Source organism: Mus musculus, chromosome 8 (genome assembly GCF_000001635.26).
Source record: "Mus musculus strain C57BL/6J chromosome 8, GRCm38.p6 C57BL/6J".
NCBI classification, from domain to species: Eukaryota; Metazoa; Chordata; class Mammalia; order Rodentia; family Muridae; genus Mus; species Mus musculus.
Genome location: NC_000074.6, coordinates 13,357,510 through 13,374,111, shown reverse-complemented (window position 1 = coordinate 13,374,111; position 16,602 = coordinate 13,357,510). Strand labels below are relative to the sequence as shown.

The 16,602-nt window shown below is 50.1% G+C and overlaps 1 protein-coding gene across 20 annotated transcripts in view; it reads right to left on the bottom strand.

Annotated features, from left to right (window-relative positions):
- The window catches only part of Tfdp1 (transcription factor Dp 1), a 39,724-nt gene that overhangs the window by 4,337 nt on the left and 18,785 nt on the right, over positions 1-16,602 (bottom strand). For 8 of the 20 annotated variants that reach the window (NM_001291765.1, NM_001291768.1, NM_009361.3 and 5 more), the window contains 8 exons: positions 8,917-9,023; positions 4,532-4,653; positions 3,466-3,631; positions 3,090-3,233; positions 2,692-2,760; positions 1,495-1,646; positions 1,010-1,176; positions 189-267 (listed from right to left, as the gene is read on the bottom strand). In NM_001291765.1, the coding sequence (NP_001278694.1) occupies positions 189-267; positions 1,010-1,176; positions 1,495-1,646; positions 2,692-2,760; positions 3,090-3,233; positions 3,466-3,631; positions 4,532-4,653; positions 8,917-9,023 (1,006 nt within the window). Of the gene's footprint in view, positions 1-188; positions 268-1,009; positions 1,177-1,494; positions 1,647-2,691; positions 2,761-3,089; positions 3,234-3,465; positions 3,632-3,837; positions 3,944-4,531; positions 4,654-8,916; positions 9,024-11,734; positions 11,844-16,602 lie in introns of those variants that run through there. The other 12 variants (XM_030243408.1, XM_011242048.1, XM_030243409.1 and 9 more) reach the window with 5 other exon arrangements.

Sequence of the window (16,602 nt, the reverse complement as noted above, 5' to 3'; positions counted from 1 at the left end):
TTTACTGTGTTAACACTTTTTAAAAAGTAAAAACCATGAATTACTTAATTGGGGGCGGAGGGTGCTGTGGGATCATTTTATGGGGACAAGCACTGTGTTCCCTTGCCTGAGCAGACAATTACCTGGGCCAAGCTCAGTTCAGCCTATCTGAAACACAGTAAGGCTGCCCCACCCCCAGCTGCTGTCACCTGGCAGAAAGCCTTGTGCCATTGGATGTAGAACCTGTTGTCGTGACGAATACTCCACCAATGGATCCCTGAGCCATTTCTGAAAAGAGACAGAAGCAGATAATAATAAAACTGGGCAGTCAAATGTGGTGGCACCTGCCTTGAACCTCATAACCTGTGAGACAGATCTCTGAGCCGGCCAGAGGCAGAGACCAAACAAAACTCCTGAAACCCAGAATGTGAGAGAGAAGCAAGCCTGCATGACCAGACAGAGCTTGGGGGAGCTCTGTGGATAGCCTGCCAGCTTGCTCTCCCTGCCCTGTGTGAGAACCAGGGGTGGCTGGGTCCCAGGCAGCACACATGTCTGCTCGGGAGTTTCCCCGTGCCGCTCTGTGTACAGTAGCACCAGAGAGTAGAAACAGGGACTAAGAGCATGAACGGGCAGCATAGCACCTTCCACCTCAGACTCATGCAGCTACAAGGCAGAGCCCGGGCCAAGCCCCAGGCCTGCAAGTGCTCCAGTGTGGGCAATGCCTTACACAGGACAGGATGATGCTCATGCAACCTGGGACAGCCTCAGAAAGCAAGCACACATCATGCATTTTTGACCGTTGACAGGATCTTTCATGACTCATCACAAGACTAGCGTGACCTGATGACTCAGCAAAGTCACCAAATTAGAAGCCCAGGGAACTGAGAGCCCTGCCTCATGCTGCCCTGACTGCTGGGCTCCAAGGACCAACCGATGGCCTTGGGAGGGAGGGCAGCAGGCCTGTCATCTCCCATCCTCACTCGGCAGACACCCAGGCACTCAGGATGGCCAGCCACAGGGCACAACTAACCTGTCACGTATGGTTCTAGAGCTTTTGGTACCAAACTTCTGGCCACCTTGAGGTCTTCAGCAGAGCAGTTGCCAGACTCCAGCCCACATGCCATGCCCATGCGCTTGAGCACCTCAATGTCATCGTGGATCTCAAACGTGTTGTCAAAGTTAAACAGATACTCAAATCTGTTGGGGAAAGGCACTGTGAGGATTACGAAGCTTCCAAGAGCAGGCAGTAAATCCACCCCCCACTCCCACCCTCCATCCCAGACCCCATAACTACTGAATTTCTCTAAAACAGTTCAAACTAGGGAATGAAAGACATGTCACTGCATAGTGATGGCCCTGGGCTGGGACACAGTGCTGCCTGCACGTGGCATGGGTGCCAGGACCACCAGAGACCATAGCTGCTGTTACTAAGCAGCCGTAAGACTGAACCCTGATAACCAAGTATCTGTTTCTTCCCCTGAGGAGCTGCACTTAGAGGGCCCACTGAGGACGAACTTGTCATTGGAGATGCTGCAGTCAATGACTGTCTTCCTGCTGGTGTTGACAATGATGAAGGGCAAGTGGATGACAGAGTTGGGAGGAGGCGGCCTGCGGGCCTGCTGCTCAGCTTGGCGATTTCTCTGCACCAAGTTCTTGAAGGCAATTTGCTGAAAAAGACCAACACAGCCCCCCCATAGATGTCAATACCAGTAACATGATCCCTTCCTTCCTGCAGATAGTGGGAACCTGGGTGTTGAGAGGTCGGCCTGTAGCAGCCTGTGGCATCTGCTCACAGCCTATAGGGGACAAGGAGCACAGGAAAGCAGTCACATGAATGACTTGCTAGAGGACACTCGGTCCTACGCTAACCCTTGTAGCACACGAAGGACCTCTTTGCAGCTGTGCAGGGATGAACCCAGAGCCAATGGTCCAGTCCTGAAGTCCACATGGACACAAGACTCTGATCTAACCCTGCCGACCACACTCCTCCCTCTACAGTGGAGATGCTCTCATAAAGACACATGTGTCTACACAGTATGAGGCCCTTCTCCACATGACAGGGGACAGGCAAGAGAGGGCAGGAAATGGGAGTGTGTTGGGCCACTGCCTACCCAGCTTCTTCTCCCTTCTGAAGCCAGGATCTTCCTGGAACCCTGAACCAGCCCTGCCACGCATGCAACCTCAGGCTGAGCACACAGGGAAGGAAGGAAGGAAGAGCACATCACCGTCACCGGGCCCCAACTCCATTCCTCCATCGTCACATCATTTCAGGCAGGTAACAAGGCCTGGTGAGGGGCTGGGATGATGCTGGCACCTCCCACTCTGGCTACCAGGCGCTCTGGATACTATGCTCACCTCAGGCTGGTGGCCAGTCACCCCACAGTACCATGGCTACGCTTTCTGGAAGGTTCTAGCACATCTCAATCTGCTCTGCCATGAGCCCTGCACACACTAACTTCACTGAATCCCCAGGTCTCTTACGAGAAGTCCAACTCCCAGGGCCACTTCACATGAACACGGACAACCTTAACCACCATGCTTTCCCTGGGCAGTAACCAATGAAGCCCAACATCTACAGAGTGCGTGACATGCCTGGTGCATTGGATGTCACGCCAAGGAGCTTATGCTCAGTCAAGCCTCTCTGAGAACAAGGCCCGTGTGGCCAACAGCCTGTTTCCAAGGAGGACATGGGGACGCTCAAAAAGGCCGTACCTGCAGGATGAGCTCCTGGAGCTGTGACTGCTTCTGTTTGATCCTCTCCAGCCTCCTCTGCCTCTCTACCTGCAGACACACAGTGAGGAGGGACACTCAGCACGCACACTGACAAACCCATTCTGCTAGGCCCATGGGCACTTTCACCAAGAGCACAGCTACCGTGTACAGACACAGCCGAAGCTCTAGATGAAGACCAGTGTTCCTGTAACTTCCACAGCACGCTGACCCTTTCCTTTCTTACACACACACACACACACACACACACACACACACACACACACATTAAAAACTGTCTTGTAACAGGGACTACTAAATGCATCATCGCATCCACTCAGCCACCTGGTATAGCTCTCTCAAGTGACCAAGGACAATGGACGCCTGCTTAGGCAGTGCACCTCTAAGTTCTGGCACTCCTGAGCTGAGTTGGTGGGCAGGCCGATCCATTTGATCTCCTTCTTCTCCTTGGAGATGATGTTCATGGCCATTAGCACATTTAAGGCATCGTAGACACGCCGCCGGATGTTCTTCTGGTCATAAGCCTAGACGACAGAGCAACAGCCTCCTTGGTGATCCAATGGCTTGGAAATTCACACCTGAGGTTCATACCACGAGCATGTCCCGAGGGGATTTTCCTGGCCCACCCACTCTGTCCTGCTTCATGCCTTAAACCTGAGGGTTTCCTAGCCCCCATCACTGCCTCAGCTTGACAGGCTGAACCACGCTATACTGAGTGGCTGCAAGTCAAGCCCCATGTCTTGCCAGAACACTTACTGATTCGTTTGGTAGAATGTGGTTGTCGGCAGCGCTGAACTCTGCCACCAGCTCGTCAGCCACCTCATTGTAGGAGGTGGTTCCTTTCCTCTGCACCTTCTCACACACCTTCATGGAGAAATGCCGCAGGCCCTTGCCATTCTTCTCGCCCTTCCTGTTCCGCTTCCTTAAACACCAGAAAAACAGATACCGTTAGTAGTCACGGGAGCCAGAAGCAAAGTCACTTTCAGAGAAGGCCTAGGCTGCAGAGGCCCATTTTTCCCACAGCCCCACCATAGGCAGCAGGGACTCCGCCCTAATATATCAAGGACATTGGCAAGTATCAATGTTTCTCAGGTCAGAAAAGAACATGTATGAGGCCAGTTCACACACCTGTGCCTTTAAATGTCAGGGAAGATGGACAGACATCCGAAGGGCAGAAATCAGCATGGGTCTGATCCGGACCACACACTAGGCACCACTGTTCTAAAGGCGTCTGCTGGCATCAGAGCACGGCACATTTTAGTGTAAACTTAGGAATTTCCAGGGGTAATTTTGGCAAGCTACCATGACATAAGGCAGATGCTTAGATTGATGGACATGTGTCAAATGGGAACCATGGTGCAAGCTTCAGGTCGGGAGGCACAGCAACTGTGTCGCCCTCACTAAGTCACACTGGGAACAGTCACTACGTTTCTCTGCAGAGTTTGGGGCACAGATGATTTTAAATTGAAGCAAGGGAGACAGGGTTTCACAACAGTTTTTAAAATGTGACACACTGGTGATCTTTAAAGAGAGTCAGTCACTTCCACGTCTGCTACAGTCTCAGTGGCAGTACTGCCTCGGAGGGACAGACCATGCATGGGATAGAGCCCTGGTGTTGGACCTGGTAGAGATCAGATCTTCTGACACTTTCTAAGCGTTTGTGTCGTATTAGTGACCGGTGTTCTCTGTGGCCCAGTCAGAGGTGAGATGGGAGCCCTGCGCTCTCTCTGCTCAGGGACCCCCACTACAGACCATGTGACACATGGCCAGAGGACAAAGGGGACATTCTCAGCAGCTGCCAAACTGGGGTGGGGGTGCTCACCCAGCAGACCAAGGTGAGGAGTCAGACGTCTGGTTCTGTGACACAAAATGCGTGTTGGGAGTGTGTGGGCTTCCTACCACAATAGTGTTGGATGCTGCCGGTCTCTGAGGCGTGCCAATCACCTACAGTCAAAAGAGAATTCAGAACAATCAGACGTGTCTCCATCACAGTACCACCGCTTCCTTCTGCCTTGTCAGCCACAGTGAGAGAGCAACAGAGAAGCACGCTGCTCTGCTGTGGCACTACCCCACACAGCTCAGACACCCGTACATCTAAAAGAACATCAACGTCTCAAACAGGTAGGCAGGCTCAAGAAGACAGAGCAGGCCACAGTTAGGGGCTGGAAAGGACAAGGCAGGCCTCCCACAGCAAGAACACCGATAGTGACAAGGAGGCAACTTACTGATAGCTAGGATTAATCACAGGACAGTAACACATTGCTGGTTTATTTCCTCTTAATGAGCTAGGCAAGGATAAAACTGCCCCTATAAAGTATAAAAGTTACCAGAAGGGAAGGAAGAAAGAGAGAGAGAGAGAGAGAGAGAGAGAGAGAGAGGATGGAAGGAAGGAAGGACGGACAAAAGAAAGAAAGAAGACAGACAGACAGACTTCCAGAACTGTAACCCTAGGACAGACAACAGGTACCTCTTCCAGCTCCCAAGTGGGAGTGGTGCCTGACTGTCCTGCCGGGGACACCTTTTTCTACTGTCTATGAGGGACCTCAGGATCCAAACATCATCAGGACAAGAAAGGGACAGGCAACCCCATTGGGAGCACACAGCCAGCAGCTCACCTGACCAGAGGTGGTGGCTCTTGGGAATCAGGTAACCAGTTTTACCAGAGTTGATGTGGCGACCACTCTTATAGCAATGTTTTTGATGTCCTTTGGGAAGAGGTCTGCTGTTTTAGTTCCCTCAGTTAACACACAAACCTGTTATTCTGGAGACAGACAACTGTCCTATTCTGACAACCAATGTCTCAATGTCAAAAATCTTACTACACACATAACTCTAAGTCAAAAAGACCTCTGGTAAATCCCAAAGTACAGAGCACTTCAGTGATCAAATTCTTCTGGGGATATCCCCACAGGAACTGAATTGAGATACCTGGATCCAGTGAAGGTGTGGGTACACTTTGGGAGCACTAGGCCACACAAGACGGGAAGTGCATCTTGGCTTACTCTCTCAGGCGGGAACAGGGGATCCCTCCCCATCCCCAGACAGTAAGAGCTTTACGTCCCCCACCAGTACTGCCTGCCAGTCACGTTGACACATCCCACACCAGCATGAAGGCTGCGCAAAAGTTCTGGAGCTCACGGGAGACCTCAGTCTATTCCGCAGCACCAAAACAACCACCCCTGAGAAGATGCACAGCTGTGCTAGACTCAAGACTGGCCTGGGAGCACCTGCCAGCAGCCTGCGGCTGTGCGTGTGCAGGAGGGCACTGTGCCTGGCTTACCCACTGGCCGCACGGACGCTGCCAAATGACTGAATCTGAAGAAAGCTAACTTACTCCCAGATTCAACTCTTCCATACAGCACTTCTTGATATGCTGTGCCAAGGAGGGTCAGGTGGCCCCCTGACAGGCAGCCTCATTACTCACTGAGATCTACATCCATCAGGACACACAGAGACCCTGTGCACATCTGAGGGACAGTGCAGAGTGAGCTCCCCAACCCTCAGGTACACACATCTTCTCTGTGGATCTGACAATAGAAGGAAAACTATGCATATAGGAGCTATCTACCTTTGGCATCAAATGTCCCAGTCGCCGTCGCCATACATTTAGGCCCCACCTTCATGCACAGCATGATTGGCAAATGCTCAGCCCTGTGTACCCATGGCTGCCTATGCATGCTCCACCCTCCGTGTGCACACACAGATGGGAAAATGAAAAACAGACCAAGGAAATATCAGCAAGTGAGATGGGGAGAAGAGGAAAAGGCACATCCAGGAGGCCAGGTGCCCAGGCCTCAAGGAGACAGAGGAAAACCAGGTTGTAAAGTAGCAGCTCCATGCTGGCACGGCCAGATCCAAAGGCTGCAGACAAAGCCCTGGGGAGCACAGCCATGCTGGCCGGAAGTGGGTCCCATTCCATCTGCACCCTGACACTGGGAAAAGGGCCACATTCCCCTTGGTGTGCTCACATTCCACCATCACACATGTGAATACAGCATGCAGAAGCCCCCAGGGACACTGGCCTTTCAGATACCAAAGAGCTACTTCGGTTAGGGTTCTCTGGTTGCTACTCCTCAGGACAAGAGGAAGCCTGGTCACAAGCAGTCTTTCCTATGTCACTACTGCTGGGACTGAGACTGGTTCAAACCCAGTCTTCCAGACCCAAAGTTCCAGCAAGCCACATGACTGCTAACTGGCACATACTGAGGACTGACATCACTTAGAGCCCCCTTCTAGCTTTCAAGCCAATATGGGAGTCCTGTTGATGCGTCTTTGCCTTGCTATAGAACACACAGTCTCCCACACTCTAGACAAGCCTTCGGCCAACAAGCCACACCCAGTACCCAGACCACAAGGTCTTCCAAAACACTCTCCCCTCAAAACACCCTAAGGATTCATTTTGCACCTTAATTTCAGATAAAAGCTGTTCAGTATTATACACTGCGTGATTCTACTAGTTACATACAAAATAAAAAATTTAAACACAAAAGCAAACTACAAATTTAGAAAGGTTCAGGGAAGGTTAGGTAGGCTTTACCATGAAGCTACAGGCAGGGCCCAGAGTGCAAACCAGCAAGGCAGGCACCTCTGTGTTAACAGAGCCATCTCTGTGTCAAAGCTTCCAATACCTAGACACTCTTAATAGCCTCTGGTGAGCAAGTGCCAGGGACACAGCACCTGCCCCCATCACACTTCGCATGCACATAAGGTTTAACTATCACCTCCTATGTTAGAGCCAACCCAGCCATCTCCTCAAACAGTTTAGGGGTCACTTGGAACATGCCCGGCTGAGGATACAGCCTAGGAGTATGCCACATACCCTTAATCCTGGCACTCAGGAGGAGAAAGGAGGAAACGAATCTCCAGGAAGTCAAGACCAGCCTGTTCTACACAAAATGGTTTTCCAGCCAGCCAGTGGCACAGGACACCTCACCTCACAAATACCACCGCCATGAGGGACCTGACAGCCAGCTCCGTGGCTAAGAGCACTTGCTATGCTTGCCGAGGACCCAGGTTTACTTTTCAGTGCCCACGTGGCGACTCACAAGCACCTACAACTCCAGTTCCAGGAGAGATGATGCTGGCATACATGCAGTCCACATAGACAATGCAGCACAACACTCAAACATAGAAAGAAAACCCCCAATGCCCAGAATCCACTGACAAGAGGAGGCAGTGAATGTGCACACCACAGCCAAAGCTGGTGCAGGGGACGACCGGAACACTAGCGATTCGGTATGACTGCTTTCCCTATACAAAGCCTGACTGCATTGCAGAGATGCCCCAACAACAGGGGCAAAAAGCACAGCCAAGAATTCTGTTTAGGGATAAGAGACATCTAGGAACACCTGCCGATGCCTGTGAGACTGAGAGGGACTGGAGGGATAGCTAGGGACACCTGTGAAATGCTGCAGAGGGGTTTGGTGATAAAGGCAATTGTCACGACGCCTAACCACCAAGTCTGTTCCCCAGAACACACATGACGGAGGAAAAGAAACTCCTGCAAGTTGTCCTCTGACCTCCACATGAGTGTCCACTTAATATGTAAAAACAGAACAAAAATAAAATATATTCTAAAAAATGTTAAGCTACAGAGTCCTAAGGCCCAATGATTATTTGAGGGTTGTCAGGCCATCCATCCTCAGAAGACACAAGACTGGCGGGTGACAGACACTGTGGAGAAGGCAGCACGTGGGCAAGGTAGCTTCCCAGGAGAAGCTAGAGCATTTACCCAGCCAAGGCTGGGGGAGGGAAGCCCAGGACAAAGTCCCTGGATGAAAGACAAGAATCCATCCACTACTAGGTAGCTGTGTTAAAACACCACTGGCTGAAGCCCCAGTTACAGGTAAGTCCACTGCAGGCACACTGAGGGGGGCTCTATGGGAGCGCCTCATCTTTGATGCATTATTCGATGGAGAAAGGGCACAGAGCTGGCAACTGAAGCCATGGAGCAGGACAGTGCTCAGGCCATGTGTACAGGGGCCTCAGACACTCCGACATAGAAAGCACACTGGAGACAGTAAGACTGCACACTGTGTGCAACGAAAGCAGTGCACATTGTCAGAAATCAGATGCACCCTGAGAAGAAAGTCACTCCTACAAGGAGCCTCCTACACTCACCACGCGGTGGCCCCAGCATGGTCCACAGCAGCATGGCCCACACCCAGCCCATCCACAGACCTGACACTCACGCTTCTTACCACTTACCACTTGCTGTGTGATATTGACATTGGACTGTCCGAAGGTTTTTGGCAAAAGCTGCTTCCCAAGTGTGTTGACTGTGGACGGGTGGACGGCTACAAGAGATACCACACCTGGAACACAACAACACGGGTTAAGGGTCAAACTGCTTCTCTGAGCTGAGGTTAGAGAGGCAGTTCCAGGAAGCTGGTGTGTCTATCAAGAACTCACCTTCCCTAGTTTTGATTTACAGACCTATGGCTCAGTCACACGTGTCCCATCCCCAAATTTGGTCCTGGGCCCTCTAGTTCCCTCTTTGGGGCACTGGCTAAAGAAGGCACTGGGCCTGGGACCAGGGTCCACTTTATAGTACACTCATCAGACTTGCCATTGCACCTCCCCAGTGGCTGTCTACAGGATAAAATGGCCATTTCTTTGCTTTAATGTGGCAAAACAAAATGGAACACCTAACGAGTTTTCCTAACACAAAGACTGACACACAGAATCCCCAGGGAAGGCTGACTTTTCAGCTATAAAAGAAAAATCAGAACATGACCTGAAGCTAACTCTCACCTTAAAAAGTGTCTCACTCAATATAAAACATATTATAAAGACCTTTCAAAGGAAAATGCTTTTAAATATAGTTGTATAGACACTATGAATTGGTAAGATTCAGAGAAAGATCCCAAAATACTGCATCCATAGTTTCCAATTGTAAACCACATCCTCACTCTCTGCAGACTTAAGGTGGCAAATTATGAAATTGTAAAACCTGGAGTTTGCCTCACCCAACCTTAGCCAAAAGATCCGCAAGTGAGACTTCCTAGATTTTTTGCTTTATTTTTATTGTTTTGGTTTTTGGTGTGTGCACTATTGATAAAACCCAGAGCCTCACTCATGCCAAGCAAGCACACCTTCTAAAGATAAGAATGGTTTTAAGTAAATGGCCTCATTACCAAAAAAACCATACAGGATCAATCCAGTCCCCACCAAAACACCAACAGCACCCTGTACAGAGCTAGAAATGCAGTTGCTACAAGGAACCCCAACAGCCAGAGTAGCCCACACAGTAACAAAGGAGCCCTAAGCAGAAGGCAGTGCTAAAGGAGCGGCCATACAGTAACAAAGGCAGGTGTACAGATTGATGGATTACAACAGAAGGCCAAGAGACAAATCCAAGGGGCTACAGACATTTGATTTTCAACAACAACAACAACGCCAAAATGCTACACTCTAGAAAAGGCAGCTCTCCAAAGGTGCTGTGATAAATGCGTCTGGATGTACCCAGGAATGAAACTGAATGATTCTGCACTAAGTTAACTCAGAGTGTACTAACCACCTTAGCGTAAGTGAACTCAGAGTGTACTAACCACCTTAGCGTAAGTTAACTCAGAGTGTACTAACCACCTTTGCGTAAGTTAACTCCGAGTGTACTAACCACCTTAGCGTAAGTGAACTCAGAGTGTACTAACCACCTTAGCGTAAGGCCTCACCTCAAGCTGTGAGCCTGCGAGGTGGAAACAGGATAGAGCGGGAGGTGCAGGCAAGGGCTTTCTGAAAAGGACTCTTGTCCACACAGGAAATGAGACTTAGAGGCTTCTTCCAAGCAGACAGTCACCAGGGAAGAGAAGAATTACAAAACTGGAGAAAATCTTTGCCAGTTGCTCATCTACCTACCAGTGGATTAACACCACTATATAAAGGCAAAAACAAAAAAACAAAAACAAAAAAACTCCACAAAAAAACCTCAACAACAAAGGAACAAATAAACCAATCAATAACCGAGCAAACATCTCACAATTTTCAAAAGTACAAATAACCAATTTATACTAATAATTAATAATAATAACTTCAGTAGCCTTAGCCAAGGAAAGTGAAAATCAAAACTGGGTTCCATCTGAACTGCCTGACTCACTACTGCCAAGAAACCAAGAAGCAAACACTGGGGAGGTACGGGGGAAGCAAACTCACACACTGCTGGGAGAGGGCAGCAGACAACCCCCACAGGGAATCAGTGTGCACTCAGACGCGCACACTCGCACACACACTCGAGTGCACACAATTGGGCAAAACAGGACAATATCGACTAGAGGGTTGACAGGTGGCTTGGTGACTGACAGCACTTGCTGCTCTTGAAGAGGCCTGGATTTGATTCCCAGCACCCTGAGTGACTCACAACTATCACACGTTAACACCAGGGGAATCCAAGGCCTCTTCTGGCCTCTAGAGGCTATGGGCACATAAGTGTTGCACATATGTGCATGCACGCAAACATGCATACATATAAAAGTTTTAAAAGTTAACACTGGGAATATATCCAGGCCTTGGACACACTGGGTAGGTGTTCTACCATCCAGCTTACTGTGTTTAATCACGTGTTGTAAGAAAACACATGATGCCAGGAGACACTCAATGATAGAAAGTTACCACAGTAACACAAGCCAACATACACATCACATCTCAGCCGCCTTGGCACATGGATTTAGGGACAAGAGCAGCTAACACATCTCAGCAGAAATTCTACACAAAACAGTTTGGTGCTTAGAAACCTCCTACTGCGTGCCAGCAGACAGGACCCTACCACCCTGCTCTACCCACAACCCTCATTTCCTCTCTCTCTAGTCCAAGCCCAGTGAATGACTATGCTCTCTCTACATACTTTATTTCTGCTATAATTCTATGTAGGTGGGACCACACATTATTTTTCTGTTTCTAGATTACTGTCTTAGTGTAACGTTCCGCCTGCTCACCTCCACTATAGCAAATGGCAACTTTTTTAGAATATTTAACTCCCCAGGTTTTAAAAATGCATTCAGGCACTGACAGACACAAGTTGTTTCTGTACCTTGTGAGCAGGACTACAGTAAGTGGGTGTCTTCACAACAATGACGGTAACTCCTTTGAGAAGAGCCCACAAGGAGTGATGGGTCCTGTGGCAGCTGTTTTTGGTCTTCCTAACATATACAAGGACATGACGTGCACACTTATTACTCGCACTGTGAGGGACCTCTAACAAGCACCTTTACTGGTTTGATCTGTCTGTCTGTCCACCCACCCATCCATCCATCTTTCACTTCCTGTGTATAGGAGTTTTGCCTGTACGCCTGTGCACCACAAGTGTGCAATACCTGAGAAGGCCAGAAGAGGGCATCCAAGTCCCTGGACCTGGAGGTGTGGATGGATGGGAGCTGACATGTGGGTACTAAAGAGAACAGGAACTTGTGCAATAGCAGTAATCTTAACTGTGGAGCCATCTCCAGTCCCGCCCGCACCTTTTCTAGAGGCTCCTACTGGGTATGGGGGCATCTCTGAGGTTCTGGTCACTAACAAAACCCCATGCGCCTCTTGGCCACCTGTGCCTCCTTCAAAGCCTGCTGCAAACTATTTCACCCACTGCTCACTGATCTGGTAAGGACACTGAATGATTTGTAAGGCTCTGAGGGATGCACCTGGACACTGGGCTGCTGGTGGGTACATGAAAGCCTAAGTCTAAAACATGGCTTTCTTCCTTCTGTGTCCCCAGGGACACCCGCCAAGCGCGTGCGCGCGCACACACACACAGGTTTCCTACTCACTCACCTACCCCTCCCTCAGGGCAAGGATAAAGTGGGCTCTTATCCAATGCCTGCTGTAGGGTAGGATGGTGTGGCCACTGCTGGCCTTCAGCATCTGGCTCTCCACCACTGCTCTCACACTAACTATATCACTAGGTACACACAACAGGGACCCCAGGACCTGGCTGCTGGAGGAACACCATCTATGAGATCTGACATCCTCTTCTGGCTGTGCAGACAGAACACTGTATATATAATAAGTAAATCTTTAAGGGGGGATGTGTCTCATCATCTCTTAGACCCCTCTACCTAAAGAGATCTCAGTATACCTACCACAAGGCCAGGAAAAAAATATTCTGATCCATGTCTGGGCTGCAGTTCACCATTCACCACAGCAGGTAGCACAGGCCCAAGAACACAGAGACCACACTCATGTCTGACACACGCCATCACTAAAATTTTTCTCTCACAATAAATCTCATTCTGGGGTCAAAAATACAATCCTGAAGCAGAAAGGAAAGACAGACACGCTATGGGAGCAGGTAAGAATGAGGAGCAGCAGGCACAGGACACATCTGCAGCACACAGCACCCTAGAGCAGACAAGAAGCAGGCTGATCTGCACTACCATAACCTACAGCAAGCAAGACGCTGGAGATGGCCCCTTCGTACCAAGACTCTGAGTTCGGATACCTTAGAACTTCAGGAAAATGGCATCAGACTACATCCAAATGAGAGGCAGAGTTCTAGATAAATGGTGAATAATGGCAGGCAGTATGCCATTCTCAGAAACTATGGTGAAAGGGCCAAGAGTCCAGGAACTGAAATCACAGCAGAGACAATGACTATCGTTCCATGTCGCCCCAAAGATATCCCCAGCACACACACCAAGATTGGGAACTTTGACATGCACTCTTGGGCATGATGGTAGCACTCCAGGGAATGCAATCCCCCACCCTCCCCCCTCCCCCATTGCTAGGCCCAGGAAGACGCGCATGTGCTAGGTGCCCCTGGGCAAAGAAACCGAGAAGTGAGACATATTAGGAAGTTCAATGGCAGCAACCCTGATGCAGTGGAAGGAGTCTCTGACAGTAAAGTGAGGTGCTCGGGGCAGAACCCTGTGGGCAATTCAGAGTTACAGAGTAAGAGGACAGTCACGGGTAGCAGAGAAGTCTAAAAACCCAACACCACCACACGCTGGCAAGGATGCAAGCAGCTGGAACCCACGGGCACAGACAGGAAGGAAGTGTAGTAATGTAGCAGATGGTGACCCCCAGGGCCCAACATCTTCAAGACCAAGTCACCACCGGGAGCAGTGAGTGCACAGGGCACCATGGCACACATGTCTACCACACTCTGTGCTGAATTAAGTCAGAAGCAGCCACGCCAGCCATGCCAGGAGCTACTGCCCCCACCTCACTGCTGAAACTGAGCCTGGCCATGCAGAGTGTACGGACAAAGACTGTGAAGATCAGGGTCGCGTGTCTGCCTGCTGAGGTCTGCCTGCCCAGCCTCTGCAAAGACACCTTTAAGTAAGACAGACAAGTCTCAATGCCGGTAGGTGGGTCTCATTTAGCCAGGTGAAGGGGCTTCCTATGTAAAATTCTACCCAAGACATTAGCACTCACACCTGCACAAAGCATCTGGACCCCACAACCAAAGCCCTCTTCATGTGCACACATGAAGATTTTCATCACTGATTTCCTGGAGGACGCTGACAGGAACCGTGGAACTAAAACCGTCCCCCTGCAAGAAGATGACATGGGTGGCCCTGAGCCTTCCACAGGGCTAGGAGACCAGGGTGTGAATGGCTGGTTTAGGATGAGGAAACAACAGAGTACAGCTACCTGGGCTCAACAGCACCTAAGCAACACCATCTCACTGGTCTTCCTCATCGAGGAAAACCCCCTCTCTGAGACAGGCCCACCACTGTTTGCACAGAACTTCTGTGTACTTATATACAGTGACTTCTGGTAAATTGAGAATGTACCTGGCCTTAGGGCCTTGAGGAAACTGTGAACTAACCATAGGGGCCAGGTAAGAGAACCACAGGGAAGGACAGACGTGGAGAGAATGCTGCCATCACACACCCCAGCTTCTCCTTGCCTCCTGGACAGCTCCTGCTTATTTTTTTTTCCAAGATCTGACTCAAGAGATGCCTCCAGTGTAAACTGCTGTGACTATGCTGGCCACAAGGAGCAAGTGAGGGCTGGGGTCCTGCTCTCTGCATATACAGGCATTACTGGCTATTCCAAAGATAGGGCTTGGTGCAGAACACCTGACTAGTGACTACTTGGGTTCTTAAGGAAAAAGAGGAAAAATCAGAGGAGAGACACAAGGGGTAGGTGGGGTGTTTCCAACATAATGACATAAACGATGCTCTGGGCTTTTTACCTCAACAACCAAGAAAGCACAATACTCCATCACCTGCACTCCTAGGCTGAAAAGCAAAGGCAAAAGGACTTCTTCTGGTGAAGACAGCTCTTCTAGCCCTCACTCAGATGGCAACTCTGGAAAACTGACTGCTGTTCCAGCAGCCAAGGAACAGAAGGCTCAGCATGTGCTGAAGAGGAGCAGTGTCTGGGCTGCACGGGACCAAGAATTCACACGCACTAGGAAGTGCCTGGGCTCCTGAGCCTCATGGATACCTTTATGCAAGTGTGTGCACTAGGCCTCTCTGAAACCTCCATTCTCATTGCCCTGGGCACCTGTCAGGAGTGAGGATTGCTTATCTGATAGACAGACAGTTCTATCTAGGCTTAGTCTCTAAAATGGTCACCAGAAACTAACAGCAGTGCACACTTTTTGAGGAGGGAAGAAGGTCTGGAGTGAAGGGAGCCATCACTGAGCATTTCCCAAACATCACAACTCCAAAAGAGCATCTCGAGGGGACACAACCCCATGCACCAGGCAGAGTACTGGTCCACACAGGATGCTAGCCAATACAGCGAGCAGCACCAACCTGTCCATGCAGGTGCAGAACCTGTTTGTCATGGCTGACAACGAAGCCAGGAGTAAAAGGAAGCAAAGGAAGTGAACAGCCCGACTATGACACACAGACACACGTCTCATGTCCTAACCCTTCCTACAGTTCAACTTCAGCTCAAGGTCGTCTAGTCGCCCGTGTGTGAAAGGCATTGGAAGGCTCACGGGGCAGAGAGGGAGCATCACTCCCAGGGAAGAGGCTGCTGCTTCAGCTCCATCACCTGGATGGGAAGCGCTGTGCCTGAAACTGCTCAGCTCCCACTGTTCCTCGAGTGACACTCACAGTCATTTCTTGCAAGCACAGGAGAATGCTGCCAACCATGAAGCCCCCATTCCTACTGAACAAACAAGAAGGAACTAGCCTTGGTAGACAGACAGGCCTGCATAATCCTCATGACTGAGGGTCCTCTGTGCTCCACTGTGAAGGGCAGGGACCATGCAGGCACCACAGACCAAGGCTTGGATCCAGAGGCATTAAGACCCAATCGGGCTGGAGAGATGGCTCAGTGGTTAAGAGCACCTACTGCTCTTCCAAAGGACCTGAGTTCAATCCCCAGCAACCACATGGTGGCTTATAACCACCTCATTCCCTTTTCTGGTGTGTCTGAAGAGAGCAATGGTGTACTCATACACATAAAATTAAGTAAATAAATCTAAAAAAAAAAAAAGACTGAGGGCAAATCCTTTCACTTCTATGCCCATACTGAGGGCTGGGAAAGTCACAGGGGAGAAGCAGAGAGGACAGCAGTGGCCCAGGTACACTGGACCCTCGGGAGCTACAGACAGACGATCCCTGGGCTCCAATACACACAGAGCATAGGCCGAAGACAAATACAGAAAGAAAGCTAAGTAAAAGCCAATCACTGTTCTCAAGACCTCAGAGCCTCTTCTGCAGGCAGGAGTCACTTTCCTGGGCCTCACTATTAAGAAGAAAATTAAGAGAAGCCAGAAATAAGAAAGCCTTCAACAGAACTTAGCCCCGACATGCCATGGTCCTGGCTCCTACACAGGCTGTGTCTGTCCACAGGGCCTGACCTAAAATACTTCTGGAGACAAGACCTTTCCCCAAGTTCAGTCTTTAGCAGCGCCACAGCACTGTAAGCTTTGAAGACACAGCTTAGCACTATGGGATGTGGCTACAGGGATTGGACACGGTGGCAAAGCAACAGACACAC